General features: G+C 34.7%; 1 protein-coding gene across 1 annotated transcript in view; it reads right to left on the bottom strand.

The window, feature by feature from the left end:
• The window catches only part of CFAP47 (cilia and flagella associated protein 47), a 533433-nt gene that overhangs the window by 77895 nt on the left and 431077 nt on the right, over window positions 1–24461 (bottom strand). Inside the window, 5 exon segments of the mRNA XM_032618881.1 lie at window positions 3030–3128; window positions 14236–14392; window positions 18268–18362; window positions 20674–20686; window positions 22340–22448. Of these exon segments, the coding sequence (XP_032474772.1) occupies window positions 3030–3128; window positions 14236–14392; window positions 18268–18362; window positions 20674–20686; window positions 22340–22448 (473 nt within the window).

The following is a 24461-nucleotide window of genomic DNA, read 5'->3' as shown; positions in this document are numbered from 1 at the left end:
AATAGAACTACCATATGACCCAGCAATCCTACTACTGGGCATATACCCTGAGAAAACATAATTCAAAAAGAGTCACGTACCAAAATGTTCGTTGCAGCTCTATTTACAATAGCCCAGAGATGGAAACAACCTAAGAGTCCATCATCAGATGAATGGATAAAGAAGATGTGGCACATATATACAATGGAATATTACTCAGCCATAAAAAGAAACAAAATTGAGCTATTTGTAATAAGGTGGATAGACCTAGGGTCTGTCATACAAAGTGAAGTAAGTCAGAAAGAGAAAGACAAATACTGTATGCTAACACATATATATGGAATTTAAGAAAAAAAATGTCATGAAGAACCTAGGGGTAAGACAGGAATTAAGACACAGACCTACTAGAGAAGGGACTTGAGGATATGGGGAGGGGGAAGGGTAAGCTGTGACAAAGTGAGAGAGAGGCATGGACATATATACACTACCAAACGTAAGGTAGGTAGCTAGTGGGAAGCAGCCGCATAGCACAGGGATATCAGCTTGGTGCTTTGTGACCACCTGGAGGGGTGGGATAGGAAGGGTGGGAGGGAGGGAGACACAAGAGGGAAGAGAGATGGGAATATATGTATATGTATTACTGATTCACTTTGTTATAAAGCAGAAACTAACACACCATTGTAAAGCAATTATACTCCAATAAAGATGTAAAAAAAATATTAAAAATAATGAGAAAAAAAATATTGAGGAAGTAAGTGGTCATGGATAAGAAGATTAAATATTGTAAAGATGTAGTTCTTCCCAAATTTGTCTATAGGTTTAATGTAATTTCAATCGAATGTTTACTGGGACTTTTCAGAACTTGTTAAAAAGTTGTTCTAATTTTTTTTTCCAGAAGGATAAATAGATGATAAAAGGAAAGAAATGATTTAAATGATAATGAGAAAATAGAAATAAAATAAGAAAACATAAACCTGTAGAATTTAAACCGTATGGCACTGGAACAAGACCAGAAATACAGATCTATGTAACAGAGTATAGATGATTGAATATAGGATGTCACATTGCAAAAATAAATAACAAGAGAATAATAATCATTATTCAGTTAAAAGATTGAAATCTTGCTAATTAATGGGGAATCAAATTAGATTGGAATTACAGAGCAAAAAAGCAAAATCTGGATGAATTAAAGGAGCAAATGAAAAAGATACCTACCTACCTATAACTCTTTCCCCATTATAAACAAAGGAGAAGAAAAAAAGAAAATAGAGGTGTAGTTTCAATTGATTCACATGTAGAAAGACTTTTAAAGTGCAGAATCAATGGAAAAAATGAAAAAAAAGAAAATGTCTCATATATTTAACGGATAAGTAAAATTAAAATATAAGCAGACATATAAATAGTTACTACAAATACAACAAAGTTGTTATTTGGCATTGAGGTGATTTACAATTTTTTGCTGTTATAAATAATTCTATATCAAACATCTTTGTGGATAAATAATCCATCTTTTGATTATTTCTTGAAAAGATCTCACTGGAATTGGAATTACTGGGTCAAAAAGGTGGTAATGTCTATGGTTCTTTATATACATTACACTAAGTGCTTTTCAGAAATTATGTAGTGATTTAATTAATTTAAACACTAATCAGTGTTTGTTCCAATTTCATCACAGTTTAATTGAAACAGAAAATTTCTTTTTAAAAGGAAAAAGACAACTTAGCTGGCTATCATTTAAATCAAGATCTATTTGAATATTAGTTACTTTGAACATATTTTCTGTCATTCTTTGGCCATCGGTACTTCCTCTTTTGTGAACTGCAGTTCATACTCCTTTTAATACATTGCAAAGAAAGAGAAAACAGCGATGTTGAAATCAGACATATGGTAGTTCAGCTTTGCCAGTAAGCAACTGTTTTGATTTTGTGTAAGTTAATTTTTCTGAATTGCAATCTCCTTGATTCAATAATAATACTAATAACACCTATACAATGGAGTTGTTGTGAGTATCAAATGAAATAAATTAATGAGATTCAGGATGCTAATAAAAATGACTATAGTAAATATAAAAGAAAGTCATGAACTCACTTATATTGGAATGTTAGTAGTAGTTACTGATTTTAGTTATTATTTTTGTAATAATTATTATAATTATAATATATAATAATAATATATAATAATTATAATATATAAGTATATATATTTATACATATTATATATAATATCTAATTATTATTTTAAGATAATTTGTATTTTATCATATGTACAATAATTAGTTTTTTGTAATGGAAAGTATTTTAAGCAAATTCAAACTTTGTGAGCCTTAGATTTTTAAGCAAATTCATTATTTCTTATGCCTTAGATTTTTTTTCCTATTCATCAATATGCAGTTGGGATTACTAATACATGTACACCCTATAATACATTTTCAGGGAATTGTCAGCTTTGCAAAGATGGAATTATTTTCATAAGTGTGAGCAGCTTTAAAACACTAGGTTTTTTGTTTTTTGTTTTTTTTTTTTGTGGTACGCGGGCCTCTCACTGTTGTGGCCTCTCCCGTTGTGGAGCACCGGCTCCGGACGCGCAGGCTCAGCGGCCATGGCTCACGGGCCCAGCCGCTCCGCGGCATGTGGGATCTTCCCGGACCAGGGCACGAACCCATGTCCACTGCATCGGCAGGCGGACTCTCAACCACTGTGCCACCAGGGAAGCCCCACACTAGGCATTTTTAATTTTCCAAAATATTCTTTGACTCACACAGTTATGTATTAAGTGGTATGACATTAAACCATTCACCATCTCAGATATAAGATTTTCTGCAAGTTGTATTCATGTGAAAAGGAATGAAAAAAAAAAGTGAAGATATAATGACTATATGTAAAGGTTACACTATCCATGTTTTTTTATCAACTTACTAAAATTTGTGTCAAAATTTTTAACTTATACATTTAATTTTCATTAAATATTTATTAAGACAACAAGACATATTTCATCATCTCTGAAATGCGATAGCATATAGAATGACAGAATATAAGGCAGAAATCCTGTACCTTTTGTGTGACTCAGACCACTAAGCTTGAAGGCAGAAGTCTCTACGAGGAAGCTGTCCCAGTATGGAGCCAGGACGAGACGCTTGTGCTTCCCCTGACCTAATCAAAATATAAAGAGATATTACACTTCAATGTCACATTCAAGAGGAAAAACATCAGTGGAGATTGAAATAGAATCAAAACTTCCTTCTAATGGGAAATTTCTGAGATGATCATGTTCAAAGTACATTTTAAGATGAGATTTAAATGGCATTTTTGAAGAACATATTCAACACTATTAATGATTTTCTCTATAATACTCAAAAAATATAAAATCAACTAATAAATTCTTGGAATTTTAATTTAAACTATTCAAATAAAAGATATTACTGAGAGCCTGTATGAACCTACCACATAAAAATGGATTGTAGTAGTTAATATTTACACATGCGCAAATATACCTTTTGCAATGTTAATAATTTAAACTAATATATGCAAAAATCAATTTTTCAAAACGTGCTTATGGGTTGCATAACATGTACTTGCTTTTAGTGCTACCATGTATAAAAAGTAAAAAGCTCTGTCAGCACAGAAATTTTTAATTTTAAATATATTGAACTAGATATCAGCTGATGCCTTGGAAAGGAATGGGAGTGTTACAACTTCTAAGAAGGGGATTTTTGTAACATACAGTAAAATTGTATATATATTTACCATTTTGCCCATCAATACAACTTGTAGAAATACACCTTAAATATACAAAGGCATTATTTGCATAGCAATATTTGTATAGCAAATTATTAGCAATAATGAAAAGATCTATGCACTGGAGACTAGTTGTGTATAAACAATAGTGCAGGAAAAAAACTGAGGTACTAAAAAGTCATAAAAATCTATGAGAAAGATGTCCATTAATTATTTTACTAGGATTCCAGACATATTATTAGGTGAAGTTAGCAAGGTGCAAAAGAAATTATACAGTATCCCACCTTTGTGTAAGATAGAGGATGAAACAGAACCATGTGTGTACATACGCATTTATTCATATATACTCATTTTTGCAAAACTAAACACAGTATGGATAAATCAGAATCAAATGATGATGGTCATCTATATGATTGTTTGAGAAAGTGGTGGGTGGTTGAGTTATGGGAATGGGATTTCTTTAAGTAGAACATTTTACATAGCTTTGAGTTTTGAACAATACATGTTTTACAAATACAAAAATAAATTTAGAAAGTGTGAAAAAGCAAAGCTAAAACTGAATTCAAATTAAAAAGTAAAGAATCAATCTTTATATAAATTGACCACAAAACTATACAGAATAAAGAATTAATTAAAGAATATTTTGGCCATAGTTCTCTGACTGTTCTATTGTAGTACAATATATTCCAGGAGGAAAAATCAACTGCAAAGATAGCTTTAGATTTAGTAGTTTTCAGTTCCTTTTTCCTTTTCTCTCTCTCGCTCTCTGTTTTTCTTGGTAGTTAAGAATATAGTAATTTAGAAAATATAAGGGGTATATAGGTATGATAGAGCAAATGGGTACTGAATTGATGTGTTGGGAGTGAGGTTTTTCACATGGGAGAAGAGAAGTGAGGTGAATTGAGGAAGAACTCTATGGTGTAGGATCGGAATAGGAGGTATCAGTATGAGATAATTGTTTTTAATAATTATTTTAATAATTATACTTCTTTGTTCTGTCCCCTGAAAGGAACATCCTAGCAGCAATGAGCACATCTAGTGCCCATATCTTGGACACTAAATACCTTGTCTCTGTATAGCAAACCATTGAAAAATGCCGAATTCTAGTTTTTACAGCAAGTTGAGTGCTAGGTGAAACTAGAACGTCTTATACTGCCAGAAAGTAACAAAATATTCAAAAACTAATGAAGACAGGGCTTCCCTGGTGGCGCAGTGGTTGAGAGTCTGCCTGCCGATGCAGGGGACACGGGTTCGTGCCCCGGTTCGGGAAGATCCCACATGCCGCGGAGCGGCTGGGCCCGTGAGCCATGGCCGCTAGGCCTGCGCGTCCGGAGCCTGTGCTCCGCAATGGGAGAGGCCACAACAGGGAGAGGCCCGCATACCGCAAAAAAAAAAAAAAAAAAAAAAAAAAAAAAATAATGAAGACAATAAAAAGGACTTAGGGATTGTCTTGTAAAGCGTCCCACTGGCCAAATTTGGGAGTGTCCAAAAGAATAAAAATCCACAAAAATGAAGTAGCCCCATTCCTCCTAGGCTCCCCCTCTTACAACTAAAAATTGCCAGACATAATACACAACAGACAAGGATAAGGAGACTCTGAAATATGAAAGAAGAAGGCAGTCTACTTAGGGACCTTGGGACTTGAGGAACGACATTGTGGTGGGTTTCCAGGTTTCCATACTGCCTCTCATATATACTGGACAAGGCACTGAACAAGTCTCCAACCCAGATCAACTAAGAGGGGCAGAAAAATAAAGGGGAGGGGAGCTGATCTTCTATCTCTTGCTTGGTAGAAAGAGGCGGCACTCCAATTCTCTTGCTGGGGTAGCAGGCTGAGGGAAAGGGTAGCTAGCCAGGGTAGAGTTGAAATATTTATATATAACATGGTCCGACAATGTTCTGTCTAAAATAGACTTCTCCAAATTTAATGACATAGGTAGTTTGAAAGAAAAAGGATGATAAAAGATGTACCATGAAAATGTTAATTTTAAAAAACAAAAATGGGGCTTCCCTGGTGGCGCAGTGGTTGAGAGTCCGCCTGCCAATTCAGGGGACACAGGTTCGTGCCCCGGTCCGGGAAGATCCCACATGCTGCGGAGCGGCTGGGCCAGTGGGCCGTGGCCGCTGGGCCTGCGCGTCTGGCACCTGTGCTCCGCAGCGGGAGGGGCCGCACCGGTGAGGGGCCCGCGTACCGCAAAAAAAAAAAAAAAAAAAAAAAAATGGTTACATTACTATCATATAAAGCAAACTTCAGAGAAAAGAAAATTACTAGAGACAAAGAGGGGCAATACATAATTATAAAATATGGATACACCAGGAAGACATATAATACTAATGTGTCTATAACAAATAACAAAGCCTCAACTTACATGAAGCAAAATTCAATAGAGGGGAAAGAAGAAATAAATACACCATTATAGTTGGGTGATTTAATATCCCCCTCTAACCAAGTGACAGGTAAAACTACTAGTCAGAAAATCAGCAAGGATACAGAAGACCCAAATAACAAAATTAACTGAGAATTTGAATGACATATGTAAAACACTCCATAAAACAACAGCAGAATACTTATTTGTTTCAAGTCCTATGGGACATTCACCAAGAGAGACCATATACTGGGTCATAAAACAAACCTCAACAAATTAAAAATACTCTAAATCATACAGATTGTGTTCTTTCGACCATAAGGGAATCAGTAACAGAAAGAAATAAAAAAGAAAAAGGTCTGGAACTGTCTTTTCCCAGTCTGCTCTGGCACTACTCTTTTCTTTTTTCTTTTTTTTTCCTTTTTGGCTGCATAGTAGGTCATGTGGAACTTCCCCCACCAGGGATAGAACCCATGCCCCCTGCAGTGGAAGCACAGAGTCTTAACCACTAAACCACCAGGGAAGTCCCTCTGGCACTACTCTTTGAATGAATGTCTTTTCAAAAACCATAAAAATTTGCTATAATTCAAAAATGCAGCAAACAAGTTCAATAGTCTTCAATGCAAGAAGAAAAAGGAAAAGGAGTGAGAGATTATTATTTTCTATTGATATAATAGCTATGGATTTGTACAAATATTAGCTCTAGTATTTTTAATTGCTCGTTAAGAGCCACAAGTTCCTCCTAGAGATCTGGATACAGAGAAATCCAGAGAAGGAAGAGGTAGGTGTCAAAGTCATTTCTGTTAACATCTGGCTTTGTTTTTGTTTTTCCAAACTCAGGGACATTACTCAGAAATATAATGATAATGATAGAAATCAAGGAGCCTCCCCTGAATAAAGAGTGGGCCATCAAACAGTACACATGCAGTGGTCAAAGAATCATAGAATCACCAGCTAGAAGCAAGCTCAGAGATTACCTGGTACCTCCCCCAGTGTTAGGAGATACAAAAGCCAAAAAAATAAAAGTTCCTTACCCAAGGTCACACAGCTTGTGTCTTCTGAATTTAGATCCCCTCACATTTTTATAAATTAAATGTTCAGTGATTAAATATGATAATGTGATGGGGATTTGAGAACAATAAATGCTGAAATATAAAAGATTTAAAAAATCCATGTATCTGTACTCGTACTTAAAAATAAAAAGAGTTGGGGGGGAGGAGAGAAACAGAGAAAAAGCTATTTTCTTTAATTTAAAAATCTCAGCTAATAAAAAATAGCAAGGATAATGGACATAATAATTAATACTGGTAGCATATCTGAAAGGATACTAAAACCATCAAACGAAGGGTTGTAAGGGAAGAGGTTATTCACATTGTCTCAAATTATCACCCCCCGCAAATTATTTATTAGTTATAAAGGGAAAAGATAATCTTTACAATATAAAGATCTGGCAGACACAATCTTAACCAAGTGATTAACTTAGTATCCCCACTAATGGGACTTTGTGTCTCCGGATGTGTTGCAATGAGAAGTACATGATATGTGATATTCTTACCAAAATGTTTAATCTGAATTGAATAATGAAGAAACAAAGATAAGGTAAATCAAAGTACATCAATGCAGTGTAACATTATGGAGCTGTAAATATATTTAGGTAGTTTTTTATGTCTTAATATATGACTCCCAAGATATGCAATATGAAATAAAGACAAAGAAATTTTTGTACAGAAAAAAAAAAGAAATCCATAACATGCAATATTCTACAAGACAACTGGCCTGGACTCTCCAAAATACCAATATCATAAAAGACAAAACAAGGTAGAAGGGAATTTTTAGATTAAATGAGATGTAAGAGATTGGAAACCAAATGTAATGAATAATCCTTGATTGAATCCCAGACTGGAAAAAAGATAACATTTTTAAAAGTTATAAGGAACATTTTTGGGACAATTGGAAAAGTTTTACTGTGGATATTTAATATTTTAAAAATATTAATATATCTAGGTTAAATCTTAGTGTATGATAATGGCATTGCAATTATGTTGGAGAAAGTCCTTTTTCTAAGGCCATACATACTTTAGAGACAAAATTATATGTCTACAGATAGAGATAGGATATAAAGCAAGTTCCCCAAAAGTTAACAATTGATGAAATAGATGAATCTGTATGAAAAATATAGGACTATTCATTGTACTATGCTCTTCTGTAGGTGTGACATTTTTCAAAATAAAAAGTTGTGTTTTGTGGGGAGGGGACTAAAGACTAAATGCAAAAAAAAAAAATTCCTATAGCTTTAATTAAATGGAAGCACATTTTGTTATCTTTAAAATGGGATTTGTGCAAGTTGAACTACTGCGTCATGGGGGAAACATTATAAATTATAGTTAATTCTTTATGGAAAGGAGATAAGCTTTACTGACATTAAATATATGAGGTGATGATGCTATATGTAAATATTTCACAAGTAAATATGCATACATTGAAGTGAATGCTGAAAAATATTTACTAATTGAGGTGTATGATATTAAAATATATTTCAAAACCATTGTGTAAAGAACAATATTTCTGAAAGTGCTGTCTTCTGACAACCTACACTGGAATAACTTGTGATGGTAGGGTCTTACCCCAGACATAATGAATCAGAATAACTGTGAACCTGAGAATCTAAATTTTGATAAGTTTCCAATTACTGCTTACTGAATTTTGAAAGCTACTAAGTGAGAAAAAAGGAATTCCAAATATTAAGGCTCCCAAACAGTATCTAAAAATAATTAAAGTAATTATAAGCAAGTTGAGTCTCAGATTACTTGTCTGAAAAGTGGCTATAACAATAATTTCACATCTACTTTTCCATAGTATGAGTGTTAGCTATTTGTCATGAGCAAACTAAGACAAATAATCCAATGAAACTAAGGTATAAATAGACTGTTATATATTTGATACTCCAAATTTCCTGCCCACCAATCTCAAATCTCCCAGTCATGTTTATTAATTCAAATATTTAAATAGACTATCTGAATTTGGGAGAGATTTTGAGAGCGTGGGACTTTTTCTTACACCTATTTATCTCTCTCTCTCTTATGTATTAAGCTATGCACACCTTGACTGGCAATGTACAATGATCACTACATATTTAACATAAATATTTATTCAACTCTGGAGGTACTTCAGATAAGATTCAGAGGCCTCCAAGGGCAAGATTTTCATAAACTAATTCAAACATGTGAAATCAAATGCACTGGGTATTGCCTCTCCACATCCCGTAAGTGTGATTAACTTATCGTAACTGTGTTATACTGTTTGCTTTATTACTATATTACTAGTGAACACCATGGTCATAATCAACCTGAGTCAACAACAATTCAACAGAGTACCTTGTTTATATTTTATCAACCCTCAAAATGGAAGTTGATATTTGTAAAACTAATATGTTAACTGGTATGCACACCTTTATCCCTGCTGTTATTCTGTTTTGCTCTTCAATAAAACTACTAACGTCTGGAAAAGAATCCACTTATACTTAAACATTTGAATCAAATCACTAATATTGCATTTAAATTTGTATTAAGTAAAAGGTCAAATAATCTCAAGACTACAGCTACTTTAACAGAAATAATCAAAACAACTACTCTGCATACATCTATTACTGCTTCATTCATTTATGCAACTTTTAGGTATATAACCTATAGTGATATTTCACAAGTAGAATACCACACAAAATCAAAATACAATGTGTATAAATTTTTGTGTGTACGTATATCCCACACATGAGGTAGCTTTGAAATGTGCGTATGACAGTTTTCAGCACAAAACAGATGCTCAATAAACAGTGACTGAATATTCAACTCCTGCTTTATCAATATACATGCCGACACTGAAATACTCATTTAGTTAGAAGCAAATCTATGAGTTAATATAACCCCTGCCATTAGCAAGCATATGAAGTAGCAGGTGTGGAATATGGTTATATGAACAAGGGCACACACATACATATAATAGAGATGGGTCCTTAAATTCTTAATGTATACACTGGGCCCTAATTTCTAATGTTTCAACTCAGATGCTTGCTTCCCACTCACAGCTACCTTCCCTGTTTCCACTTTTACTTCCAGCTAAGTAGGAAGGAAACTTAAGAGTAGGGGGCTGGGGTGGAGGGCATAATTACTGATGAGAGAGGATTGTGGGAATTGAGTCCATGGATACCAGTCGCTGAGGAAGGGAACATGTCCTGGCCGAATAAGGCAGCCAAGATGGGAAATCCAAACATATGTGAGCTAGGGTCTGATGGCAATGTTAAAAAGAGAAAGGAGAGTCCTGAAGAGCTGAAAAAATGTGAAATGAGTGGTAGTCAGGGGCATTTCTTGAGGTCCTTTGATAGGATGCAGGGAGGCCTCTTTCCCTGAGATCTGGGGGGAGGAAGCAAAAAGAAGGGCAAGTGCCTTTCTTTAGAGGCTTATCAGTATGAGGCTTTTATTTTTTTATTTATTTTTTTAAATTTTATTTTATTGAACTATAGTTGATTTACAATGTTGTGTTAATTTCTGCTGTACAGCACAGTGATTCAGTTATACGTATATATACATTCTTTTTCATATTCTTTTCCATTATGGCTTATCACAGGATATTGAATATACTTCCCTGTGCTATACGGTAGGACCTTGTTGTTTATCCATTCTATATATAATAGTTTGCATCTGCTAATCCAGTATGGGGCTTTTAAAGCACCATCTGTAAGCAGACAACTTAGAAAGACAGTGAGGTGGTCCTGGAGAAGATGAGTTCAAGAACCTGTTCCATCACTTACCCACTGCATGGCTTTAGGAAATTTCTAAGCCTCAGGTTCCACACTGAAAAAACCTCCAAGAGTCTTTTTGTAAAGATTGGGTATAGTCACATTTATAGAGCTTAAGTGTGGTACACAGTGGATGCATAACAAATCCTGGTTTTCTACGCTATTTGAAAGCTTTTCTGTAGCATTCTGGTCCTCATGGGACTCATTAATGGTGTGCTTTGGACACATCTCTAGTATTCTCCAGGTGTTTAGGCCATCTCCTCTCTAGCCTCCCTATCTCATTACTTTTTTAAGTTGGCATAGATTCAGATATGAATAGATCCCTCAAATATAATCTTTTTGATACCTTGCCTTGCATAATGGTCAACTGAAAGAATGTATAGACAACACACAGTAGAATTAAAAGATTAAATAGAATTTAATTAAAGATAATAAATAGATTATTTGAATATCAAAGGGCAATATATCTGAGAGAAGTGATTAAAATGAAAACAGCCAAGATAGCAGAAGAAAAGACGTTAGAGAATTGGGCAATATAAAAGTTTAGATGATGAGTTTACAATTCTAAAAATGTTGCCTTCTTGGAAAAACAGTGACTTTTGAAAGATATCTTCATCTATATATCTTAAATATCTATAAAGTCTGTCTGTCTATCTATCTATCTGAAAGAGAGATGAGGAATGCAGGATCTGAAATACTGTGGGATCTCTCACACGCATCAACTACTCTCTTGGGGCTATACTGAGTCTTCCTATCAACCTCCCTAAGGGGATTCTGTGAATTATGTAGCATCTGCAGGAACATTTACATGTTCTTTTGAAAGACAGCAAGGTATTCCATCGTCCTATCATGAAATAATTTTAAGACATTTACAAATATTTAAATGAGAAGGTATTAATGTAGTACTTTCTCTAATGAGTCTATTTGGCATATGTGTTAAATATTTTTATTCTTCTTGTCAGTCATATTTCCTTGTGGCCCTTCAACAATTCAGGTCAAATTATGAGGCCAGGTTGCCAAGAAATATGATTACAAGAAGACGTGTACATGGTGGCTAGAAAAAAAAATAAGTCCACAAAAGAAAGGAGGAAGTTATGACAGAGTGACAGAGAGACTCCATCACCAAGAAAAGGAAAGGAGGAATCTTTTCATAAACTAATGGAGAAAGTGGAAGAGAGAAAGATATCAGAGGTCAGTGTCTTTCTTATTCCCCAGATTCCATGGGTTGAAGGAAGAAGGGGGAGAACCTGAAAGTCTAAACATTCACCCAAGAGAGTGAGTTTACTTAAAAAAGACTGTTTTAAACTACAAGAGACTAATACATTTTTAATTATCAAGCTTACTGTTTTTTCCTGTTACATAGTAGAAAAAAATTTTGACCAATTAAAGAAAATTAAGAAGCCACAAATTATTTCACAGTTTATTTTAATGTTAAAATATTGACCTAATATGCTTTTATAACACTCTTATAGCTATGCAGCTGCCTTGAAAATTCCATTCCCTGGAAAGTTCCATTAATCAGCCTTGTGTGTTCCCACACCAGGAATTCTAAGCCCTACAACTGGTACGAAGTTTACAAACACGTATTTTCTTGGCGTCTACCTAAATTTGTGTTTTCCAATTCCAGCCAAATACAATACCTTTTCTATTTGAATTTTGTCAGTTCCATCTTCCTTTCCCTCCAGCAGTTATTTCAACCCACTGTGCCACTCTTCAAATCTCTTACTATATCTCCTTTTCTCAGCAGATGAAAATATAAATCCAACTGCTCTTAATTCCAAAGCCCCTCTACTACCTACAATTTATCTACATTCACATTTGTTTTAGCTTACCTCCACCTGTTCAAAAGTAGAAATGCCCCTGCTGTTCATAGCTCTTCCTTCTAACTCAACCCTGATACCAGTCCTCCCAGAGCCTTGGCCCATCGGTTAAACCCTATGTCCTTTATAGCTTTAACTCTTTCTCAACCCTGGCTTCTTCCTTCTGCTTATATATATGCTCAAGTCTCTTCCACATTAAAATACTGACTTCCTTGAGCCTGCAGTCAAGTTTTACTAAACAGCATGCCTCTCCTTCTCATCATAGTCAGAGTATTCATAAGGGAATTTTACATGAGATGACATTATGTTCTTAATTTTTCTTATTTCATACCACAAGCATGAAGAGATGATCAGGAAAGATGAGAACTCTAACAGGTAAATGATAGTGTTCAGCTTCAGCATTAATAAAAAATAGAAAATTTGCAATGATGGTAAGATACAATTTTCCCACAATGAGACTGCTGGAAATTAAGGAGAATGCTGATACTCAGGGCTTACAACGTTCAAGAAAATAAGTAGTTATGTCTGTAATATACTCCTGATGGCAGCATGAAGTGCAATAGGATAACCATTCAGGAGAATAAATTGGTTACTTATATAAAAAACCTTAACATATGTGTTCCTTTTAGCCCTGAAATTGAACTTTATAAAATGGATCACCGTGGTTGTAGCAGTAGTTGTAATTTTAGTAAAAGTAGTAAAAATAGTTGAAAAGTTAAAAGTATTAATGTTCAACATTACATTTAAAATGTGTTTCAGAAAACTTATAATGAGTTGATTTTTATTTCAGACCCACATTATTCGGTCATTTAATACAAAGTGATCAAACATTTCACACAATTGAATTTAAAAACATGCATCTTCAATATGACACGAAAAAAGGAACAAGCTTGGTTGGAGCCAAAATTTAATCTAAATACGCTATTTATATAGAAAAGGGGCAAAGGAAACAAAATTAGAACACTGGAATTTTTATAAACTTTGAGGAATAAACATTGGCATATTTGAGTGATAGCATAAGAATTGTACAAATTTACTGACTTACATATTCAGGTTTCCAGATAAAATTAGAAGAACTTGACTTGGTATACAGATTGCTAATTTCTGATCCTGGAGTTTAGAGTTGTGATTTTGGCCATGATACTTCATCTCTTACATGTATGCTTTCTCTTTAATAAAATGATGTTGTTGAACTAACAGATCCCTGAAGTGTCCACTACCTCTAAAATGCTTGGACTCTATAATAGAATAAGTGTGATTAATAATTACAAAATTGGCTTCCCTGGTGGCACAGTGGTTAGGAATCCACCTGCCAATGCAGGGGACACGGGTTCAAGCCCTGGCCCGGGCAGATCCCACATGCCGTGGAGCAGCTAAGCCCGTGCACCACAACTACCGAAGCCCGCGCACTGTGCTCCACAATAAGAGAAGCTACTGCAATGAGAAGCCCGCACACCGCAACAAAGACCCAACGCAGCCAAAAATAAATAAAGTTAAAAAAAATTACAAAATAACATATGTAAAGTAAAAGAAAAACAACTTACCTATTAGTATGATATCGATTAAAACATCTTCTTCGGTGGGATTTTGGAAAGGTATAAGAACAGATGATTGAAGACGAAGGTATGTGGTCATTCTTTCTATTTCTAGAGGCTGGGGGAACAGTCCTATTCCAGAGATGTAGCATATCCATTCTTTAAACTATATAAAGATAAACATCCATAACATATATGTACTAATTACATACTTTTTATTTGTACCACTTAATAAATATAGTACACATAAAAATTTTGGCAGATAAGTTTTTTGTTAATATTTAACATGCACTGTTTTTATCTTTCCTTCCTTTTCCAAATTCCTTTTGATTTTATTGAAAAATCAATGTGTTTTTACACTGAAAAAAAGGCAAAAGGCCAATGTTCAAATATTAAACATATTTCAATACATACAAGCTTACTGATAACAACATAAAAGAGAAAATTTAATGAAAGTCATGCATTTCTGCTCAAGATTTTTTAAAAAATCAATTTGTCTAACAAACTGGGTACTAAATGCTCTATGAAGTTTCCAAAATATTTATCACAGGAAGGCAAAGAAGGTGAGACACAGATTGCAGTCCCATTAAAAAGAAGTGTATACAACTTATTGCCATATTATTTACGCCCATCATCTAGTACAGTGTATTTTATCACATGATATGAAAAAATGGCTCAAAAATTATATGAAGAAGATTGAATGTGGCCATTGTTCTTATCTGTGTTTCATAAGCCTGCAAAGCTCTGTTTGAAAATGTTCCATTTGTATTCATTTGGAATAAAAGTCCCTTGAGACTCTGTTCTACACCGAACACTTTGCTAATGTTACCGATGAATGACGAGGTCATCAACCAAAAACCAGCGAACAATGTCCTGGTTTATCACCTCTCAAACTACATAGATGTTTCCAAGCTTAAGTTCCAATAAAAAGAGGGAAACTTGCTTTGTTTCCAAAGTAGGATGGGTGGTGACAGGAAATTTATAAAATTCTATCTCAGTAAGTGAGGATGAAAAGGCAAGTTTTATCTGCATATGTCTTCAAATGACTGTATTACTTTTAGTTAGAGAGTCTACAAGCATAAATTCACTGTATTTTCACTTATGATGTCTGAACTTGATCACACGTAATTGACTGCCTGGAATCAAATGTCAGGGTTCAATTATAGTAACAACTGTTTTATGTAAATTACTTACTTTTTATAAAATAAATCGTGGATGACAGAAATTAGGTTAATTTAAACCACTGGAAATAAGCCAAACTACAAAAACAAGAAGGTCATGTTTTCATGTTTTGCCAAGTGGCCTGGAATACTGGAGGTTCTAAGTTAAACCATTTCCTACCATTCCTAGACACTAGTATCCGACAATTACCCTGGCATTGCTTACATCATCCACCTGGGTTCACAGAGGGAAATTAAAAAGTACCCCAGGGAACATATGCATTAAAAAAAAAAGGTAACATTTTTAGTCCATCTTCATCTCAAACTTCTTTGAAAGGAGACAGAGTAAAACAATTAAAGATCCAATCTCAATGTTTCTGAAAGAAGAAACAAGTGGAGGTAAAAGATAGTAGATCTGGCTTGCACACTGAGTAGAGCTCAAGGGCATTTGAGCTTGCTAAGAATCAAGAGAGTCTGCCATAGACACAGGCTGCAAGGACCATAGACACATGCTGGGTAATAAAATCACTCTCATTTTATCTCTTTTTCCTTTATTTTCACTGTTCTGACCTTTAGATGCAGTGAGTCCCACATCAAGTATAAATGAAATAAATAATGGCAACTATTTGAAAATAAAAATGAAACCACTGAAAACCAAGAGAAAATCTCAGAACATAACGTTTGATATCAGAGAAGGCCTGTTTATCACATTTGCTGCTTACTATTGTTCCTCTTATCCTGTTATGCAGTAACAATCTCATTGAGAGATTCTGGTAGCATATTATGAGTTTATGATATTTGCAGTTGTGATGCCCTAACCAAATTAATCTCAGGATTCAAAATCTATACAAACAACTTTAGCCTAAAGTTAGATTTTTTACAATGCAGAGTTCTTCACATGGATACAAACTGGAAACAAATGAAACAAATAATAAACCATAGCCATTTCCTTAAGTTCAGCAAAGAGTCATATTCAGAAATAGTTAAAACTTATCCTACAAGCACTACCACACTAGATTTTTGATTAATCAGCTACTCAGTTGTGTGTGTTAGTTCAGATATATTTATCAGTGAAATCAAGAGAGGGACAGAAATCTGTGTGAGTTTTTCCCTAGTGGTTAACCTAATTGCAAACTTTCAGACTTAGAAAAGTAAGCCCTAAAATTTTCTTCTTAAAAATATCTTCTTTAGATGCCTACACATACATAATATATACTGCATTTTCAAACGTTCATTCAATTAATACTTTGGGATAAACCAGTTTTGCCTGCAAAGAATGTCAACTAGATGAATTAAAAGAAGAGGAAGACCTGAATTATTCAGGGATAGAAAGGAAAAAAAAAATTAAAGGCAAAAAAATAAAAAGAAAAGGCAAGAAAAACCACAAAGGTTAGGGCAACACATTGAAAAGGTTGAAGCGGTCTGGACTCAGTAGCTAACAAGAATGAATTACTGATTTAAGTCTAACCAGAGATAAAGCCTTGGAGATTTGCTACAACTTGGAAGGAGAGGCTTAGAGTGACTGAAATCAAGCCCCAGTGTTAAAGTGATTGACAAAAAGGTTTGAGTGGATTACTTACTTGCTTGAGTTCTTTTGTATATGATAAAGAATTTTGAGTTCAGCCTCTAGGCTAGGATTTTCTAAATCTATTAAGATGGAGAACTGATCACTATCCTGCTGATGTGCCAGACCACCTTGAGTAGATGCAATTTCCACCAGAAATGCAAGCAACTAAGTTATCTCCAAGAATTAAGATGAAAGGCCTGACCCTGCTATGAAGCAATGATTTAAAAGATGAGCTGTGTTAAAATTATTTTTTTGAAAGAAAATCTCTCTACTATACCTGTCCTTCTTTATGAGAAGGATTACTGGTTTGTCTGTTTTCTTTAATATCTTTGAAAGTCAAGCATACTTCCATAGTATTGCTTCAGGTCATGTATAAGTCAGTAATCATGTAAAAAATTTATTAGCCTCAAAAACTTTTTTCTAAATTACACATTTTGGGGGAAAAAGAGGGTACTTCAGTTACATACAGGCCTTGCACTGACATAGGAACCCCTGTATTATATTTGATTTCACTCCCTCCCAGATGGCAGGATTCTGTAAGCTCCTTGGTGTCCCATAGGATATAAAGTATATACCTCAATTTACTTTACTCCCGCATCAACACCTGAAGAAGTAAAAAATAATAATAACTGTAAAATTTATGAAAAATTTTCATTGGCAGTAAGAGAGTTATGCCTAGGCATTCTGTCAGTAGCTGTAAGAACAGTCATGAAGACGGGTTGAAGCCAGATGTCCTGGGTTCAGGTCTGAGTTCGACCTCCTACTAGCTGCCTGGTCTTAATTTCTGTGTGTCTCATATTCCTGATCCATATAATGGGGTTGGCCATACTTCTTCCATAGGACTCTGGACAATGAATTGAAATAATTCTTAGAATGGCATGTAGCGAGTTTAGAGATACTTAAAAAATATTTTTTAAAATTCTTATTATTCAGATGAAAACAGAGTGAAAAAAATAACACAGTACTTGCAAGATTACATTTTATACAGTTTTATATTTAAGTTCATGAAAATTTGAGTAAGAAAATCCAAGTCAGAAAATTAAATGCTAGCAATTTAGCATTTACATTAAAGTCCTTACATTTTAAATCTGGGTGTATATTCTCTTTCAGTCAAGTGATCTAAGGATTTAAAAATGCCTTCTTAAATGCCTGCACATACATAATGCATACTGTATTTTCAAAAGTTCATTTAAATAATAATTTACAATAAACGTGTTTTGCTTGCAAAGATGTCAAGTGGACAAATTGGATTTACTTGTGTATTGACTTTAAAATTTAATTAACTTGTCTTGGTCCAAGAATACTCTATTGTACCTGAGCACAGTGGAAGGTGACAGAAGTCTGATGACCAGCTCCTCCAAGAGCAGAAGGACGAAAGTGAACTTGGTGGAGTGAGGTGGTATGATCAGCTGTGTAAATTAAGAAACAAGAAAGAGAAACAAAAATCAATACTTTTGTTTGAGTCAGCATCTTTGTGCGCTAGGTGTATACCAGGTTGATGTTCATGTGATGAACGTGTTGCCTTATACACATTAACCATTCTCAGTATGCCTGCTTGGGGAATATTGGTGAAACAGCCCATAGTAAACAGTGTTTATTAGTGCTCACACAATGTTCTTCCCCCAGACAATGACCACATCGACCAATAAAAGGAAATCAGGATGAATTTTTTAATCTGAGTTGGAATCCCCAATAATAGAAATGTACATTTTATTTAAAGAACCCATAGCTTATTATCCATCCCAAAATACATGTCGAACCACTGGGAACCTAACTTGCAGTGTTGGCGAGGTCAAAAGAAATGAACTGAGTCTAAGTGCAGATGTAAGACATGCTTCTTTATTGTACAATGAAGTTTTTTCTTTGTCCTATTACATAGACCCTCAAAGTGTGACCTGCTAGAATAACTTGAGTCTGAAATGTATTAATCTGAGTTACCTCTTCAGAGGTTGTGAAAGAAGCTAGAAACTCCATCATAATATAATGAAGGCTTGAAGATCTTAAGTAATCAAAAAGCTACACTGTGAATAATGTAATATTTATTATCAACCCTTATAGAATGACAGAATGAGTGGCACATTTGAGAAGTAAGTCAATTATTTTTTCACTAATGTATTTTGCCAGATAACTTTTGAAAAAGGACACTTGCAATTTGGCAAAGTCATTCAATCTTTGTAGAATACAGCACTTGCTCTTCAATAAACTCTGAAAACGACCATGAAAAAAAAATACAAACTTAATTTTAGAACAGAGTTACCTCCTTATTATACATGTGGCTTATCTACAGCAAATATTTTTTATCTCAGGCTGCATGTCCCTCTGATACTTCATTATCAGTTTTGACATTATCAGTTACTGCATATTTAAGGAGTTCAAATTAATATCAGAATTAACTTTAGCAAAGAAAAAAACAGAAAAGTTGCAGTTTATATGTTCTTTCAATTTAGCAAATGTGACAAAAATATTTCTCTCCCTCCCCCCATACATATATAAAAGAAATCAACCATTTCATCAGAAAAATGTATAATACTATATTAACTTAGATTTTTAACTCTAGTTCTACCACTGACTAATCATGTGGTTTAAATATTTTAGCCTCTCTGGCCTCAAATTCCTTTTCTATAAATATATGTCAGAGGCATGTGGTGAAAATTGAGGTAGTGTATACAACCAAGCAATAACTCAATTCCTTTATTTCCACCTAAAATTTACTGAAAAATGCATCTCCCCTGGTTTCAAGGAAAAAAAGATAAACACGGTTGGATGGAATTTAACTGTAGCAAACCTACTGGTTTAGTGTAATGGGATATATAAATAATATGTTAAACATATCAGCTTTTGAAACTTAAAAACATTTTATTACAAGCAAGTGTCATCAGGAGTACCAATTCCCATGTTTGAGCTTACACTAGATCCTAGTTCAATAGGGAAAGATATTCTTGCGACAGTTAGGTAAACTGAAATTTGGACAGGATATTAGATGATGGAGGAGACTAATATGCTCTTAAGAAATATAATCTAAAGTATTTACTGTTAAAATAGCATCTACAATTTACCTTTAAATTGAATAGTAAGAAATGTAAGAGAGAAAAGAGAGGAAAAATGTAACAAATTGTTACTATAAGAACCAAGATAGAAGGTATAAGTTTGTGCATTGTATTATTCTTTCCACTTCTGTATCTTTTTGAAATTTCTCATAATATATAGATGGAGGACAGAAAATTTTTAATATCATTATTTGCCTTGATAATCAATCTATGCTTACTTATTGAAGCATTTACACGTAATCATCAATATTTAAAAATCCTTACCTATGTAAACATGAATATTACACAACAAAACCAGGAATAAAGTTATATATACATATCTATATAAAGTATATACATATATATATATAATATACTTTCCATTTATCATTACCATTAATGTATGTTCCTATTTGTTATATAACATATAATAGTATTTTTCTCACCTGTAAATTTATTTTTGAGTTGTTTCCAAATATTAAGTTAATTGCATATTCTGTGGTCAATAATATTTGATAAGTGTACAAAAGAATGAATGGACTAGAAAACCATGGTTGGAAATGTTAAAGTCGAGACCATCTTTTTCATTATGCAACGTTAAGATGGCATCTGTAATACAATGCATTTGTTTTCCCTTGGACCACAGTTTACATTCTCTGTAAAAGTAGTGATACGAAGGATATGAAAACACCACTAATGAGTAATTTCTGTTAAATGTAAACTATAGCCTGAACATCATATTCTGTTTAATTTATGGAAAATATGGTGTTAAGTAATACAAACATACATGTATATTTTAAAATAATTTTTCTAAGATTGCACTATATACACCAATTTTAGCAATGTAATACTTAGCGATATCTGATTTGACACATCATGGCAGTTAAGAACTAATTTTATATCATATTAGTTGGCAACCAGTAAGTGACAAGAGACAGGTATTAAAATATAAATAAAGAAATCACATTGTAGATTCGTTAAACAATCATCAAACAGCAAATAGTAAAAGCCTTTTTCTAAATACCATGATTTACTGTGAGGTCCTCTGAAGAAAATAATCTATTGCAATTATCATTTCGAAGTTTACTTGAAAGCAGGGTTTTGGCATTCACTATACATATTTGGTATCGTATGCTTTGGAAATAGAGACAGGGATGCTGAACCTTCAGATCTTGTTTTGCTACTTGGGGGAAGATAAAGTGATTGAGGCCCATTGACTGGCTCTAGTCTCTCCCAGGAATGAAGGAATGAGAAAATGAGGTAGAGAAAAAGAGAGAGAGGCAGAGCTGTCAGCACTGTCTGTGGGGAGGGGGTGATGGGTAGGAACTAAGGAAAAGCTAAAAAGAACTGGTGTCCTGGGACCTGGACACATAGAATAACCACTGAGTCAAATCATATTCCTAAAATGCACCACTTTGGTGGGGACGTTGATAGCTGGGGAGACGCAAGAGGGAGGGTGGGTCTCCTTTGTGGACTCTTCTCACTCCTCTACACTTAAGGGTCAGTGAGGCTTGGGGTTTTCTACTTTTCTATATACACAGATCTCCCCCCCATATACACCCCAAATTTCAGTTATCATTTTGGTGCAGATGATCCCCCAAGTCTTCATTTTTAGCTTAATATTCTACCCTGAATTTCAGAGCCACATAGCCAATTGCCTATGAATATTCCCTGAATTTATGTTCCTTTGAGAAACTCTCCAAACTGTACATATCTTAAATCAGTGTTCTTAAAATGTGCTCTTTCTCCAGCTGCAGCAGCAGCAGCAGCAGCAAGAGAACCTTTTAGAAAAGCAAATTCTCTGTGTCCCATATACACTACCAAATGTAAAATAGATAGCTAGTGGGAAGCAGCCGCATAGCGCAGGGAGATCAGCTCGGTGCTTTGTGACCACCTAGAGGGGTGGGATAAGGAGGGTGGGAGGGAGACTGAGGCAGGATGTATATAGGAAATCTCTGTACGTTTGGCTTAATTTTGCTGTGAACCTAAACTGCTCTAAACAATTGTCTCTTTAAAAAAAAAAAAAGACCACTCCAATTAAAATCAGAAAAAAAATCATATTATTGGGAAACTATTGCAAAAACTGGTTACCAAAGCGGTCAGGAATAAAGCACAACCAATGTATTTAGGGTTCAGTGAAAATGAGCATGAATCTAGCATATATAATTTCAAAAATTTACATGAACATGATATTGATTTTCTTGATAAATTTAAATTGGCAATGCATATGTTATATTTTAAATTTTTAGCATTTGAAGCCTTATTAATAATTCAATTGCTAATACTCCATGGTGTCCCAAAATCAGAATTGGAAAATGTTCTACTAGTGGTAGATTACTCGGCTTTCTGAATATACTTACTTGTGATCTGTTAATCTCCAGGACAAAATTATCAGGATTACTGTTTGTTGCTTGCAATTCTAAGGTTTCGTGTGTAGGATTATCTAAAGGAATGAGCTGAGTGACAAACCTGGAAGGAAGAACAAAGGTAGTAAAGTTGTTCAATGATAATTTCACAAACTTAATGACTATTACGGGTTGAACTGCATCCCCCAAAAAGATATAGTAAAGTTCTAACACCCAGTACCTCAGAATGTGACCTTATTTGGAAACAGGGTCATTGCAGACGTAATTATTTAAGTTGTGGTCACACTGGAGTAGAGTGGCCCTTAATCCAACATGACTGGTGTCCTTATGAGAAGATGATGTGAAGACACATGAGAAGGCCATACGAGAAAGGAGGTAGAGATTGGAATGATACATCTACAACTCAAAGAACACCAAAGATTGCTGGCAAGCACCAGAAGCCAGAAGAGCCAAGGAAGGATTCTCCCTTTTGGGTTTCAGAGGGAGCATGGTCCAGCTGAAACCCTGATTTCAAACTTCTAGCCATTCTAACAAGTGTGAAACAATATCTCAGTGTTTCCATATTGAAAGAGACCCCAACTACACAGAAAAATGTATGAAAATAGAGCCACACCAATGTATATCCTTAAGAATTTTGAGGACATTAGGTACAATTAAAGACCATGAAAACTTCAGAAGAGGAAAAAGACCCACAAGACTAGTTAGAAATACAGTAACTATCAAACATCTTTTAATATTATGCAACTTTAAATTATACACAGTATGACTTAGATAAAAAGTAGTTGTTTTAGAAAAACGTAAAGAACAACAAGAACTTGAAAGAAAAAAAGGCTAGCACTTTTAGGTAGAATGAAAAAAAACATGACTGTAAAATTGGTTGAGCCAAATATTTTCACAACACTGACTTATATTCATTAACAATTGTATATATATATATATATAGTTTATAGTTTTATATATAGTTTTCACATATTGGTATATAGTTAAAACAAGAAAAACTTAAATCTAGAAATAAATTTGTAAATAACTTGTAGCAGACACTGTCGGTGCTCCACCTAGTTTCCTGCCTCCATCCTCCAACTCCTGCATGCTTGCTGTTCATCTTCCGCCTGAGACTTTCAGATGATTGCCTTGGGATCCTGAAGTCCTCAGCCCTAGAGCAGAAGTGGCTGGGAGTTTATAGCTCATCCAGAGGAAGCTTATACTGCCTAGTATGGGAGTTCAAAAGCCCAGAATCTTGGCATCGAGACAAGACAAACTCTGAGATGTGATTTATGCTCCAAAGCTCTCCACAGCAACAGATAAAGTCTGGGACTGTACCTGCAATCGCACCCTTGCCTAGCTTCTTCCCTTTGCTTATTCTGCTTCCCTTGTTCTCTTACTAATTTTTCCTACTGGGATCACACCTCCTTAATAAACCACTTGCAGTGATGTTTTGGCTCAAGATCTGGCACTGGGAGACTTGAACACTCTTTCGGTGTGCTGAGGGAGAGACATTAATGAGAAGGCACTGATTTGCCCACTGGTACACAAACTCTTTAAAAGCAGGAAATGTGACTTGATTATCCCTATGCATCAGCGCCAAACATGACCCCAGACATGTACTAGGAACTCAATCACCTAAATATAAAGGTCATATTTCAAGGGCATATGGTATTAACCAAATAACCAAGTATTCTCAGTTGCCCAATGCTTACCCTCTGCTTTGCCTTGACCAAACTTCAGTCAGCTTTCTATCTTTCCCATAGGCCCCTGAATTCTGCTTGTCCCCATGCCTGAGCAAGCACCAAAAAAGTAGAATGTGCCTCCCTTCTGGGCTTCTCTTGGGAATCAACTGACCACGGCAAAACCCTTTTTCCTATCAGTCCCCACCGGTCATTTTCCCTTCCTTGTCCAGCTTTCCCTCCAAAGATTCTGCTTATTTCTGCTTGCCCCTCCTTTAGCCTATAAAAGAAAAAGCTTGCTCGGTTTGATATTGAGTAGCTTGTAGATTTCTGAGAGGGGAATGTTCTCCGAATTGCAATAGTACCCCGCCAACTACTTCAATAGTCCCTTTTCCTCCCCTGCAATAATCATTTTGAATAAAAGCCTCTCCTTACTAAGTCCTGACTTGTTT

The sequence above is a fragment of the Phocoena sinus genome, chromosome X, assembly GCF_008692025.1.
Source record: "Phocoena sinus isolate mPhoSin1 chromosome X, mPhoSin1.pri, whole genome shotgun sequence".
Classification (NCBI taxonomy): domain Eukaryota; kingdom Metazoa; phylum Chordata; class Mammalia; order Artiodactyla; family Phocoenidae; genus Phocoena; species Phocoena sinus.
Note: the sequence above shows the minus strand (reverse complement) of the source record. Positions and strands in the feature narration are given on the sequence as shown.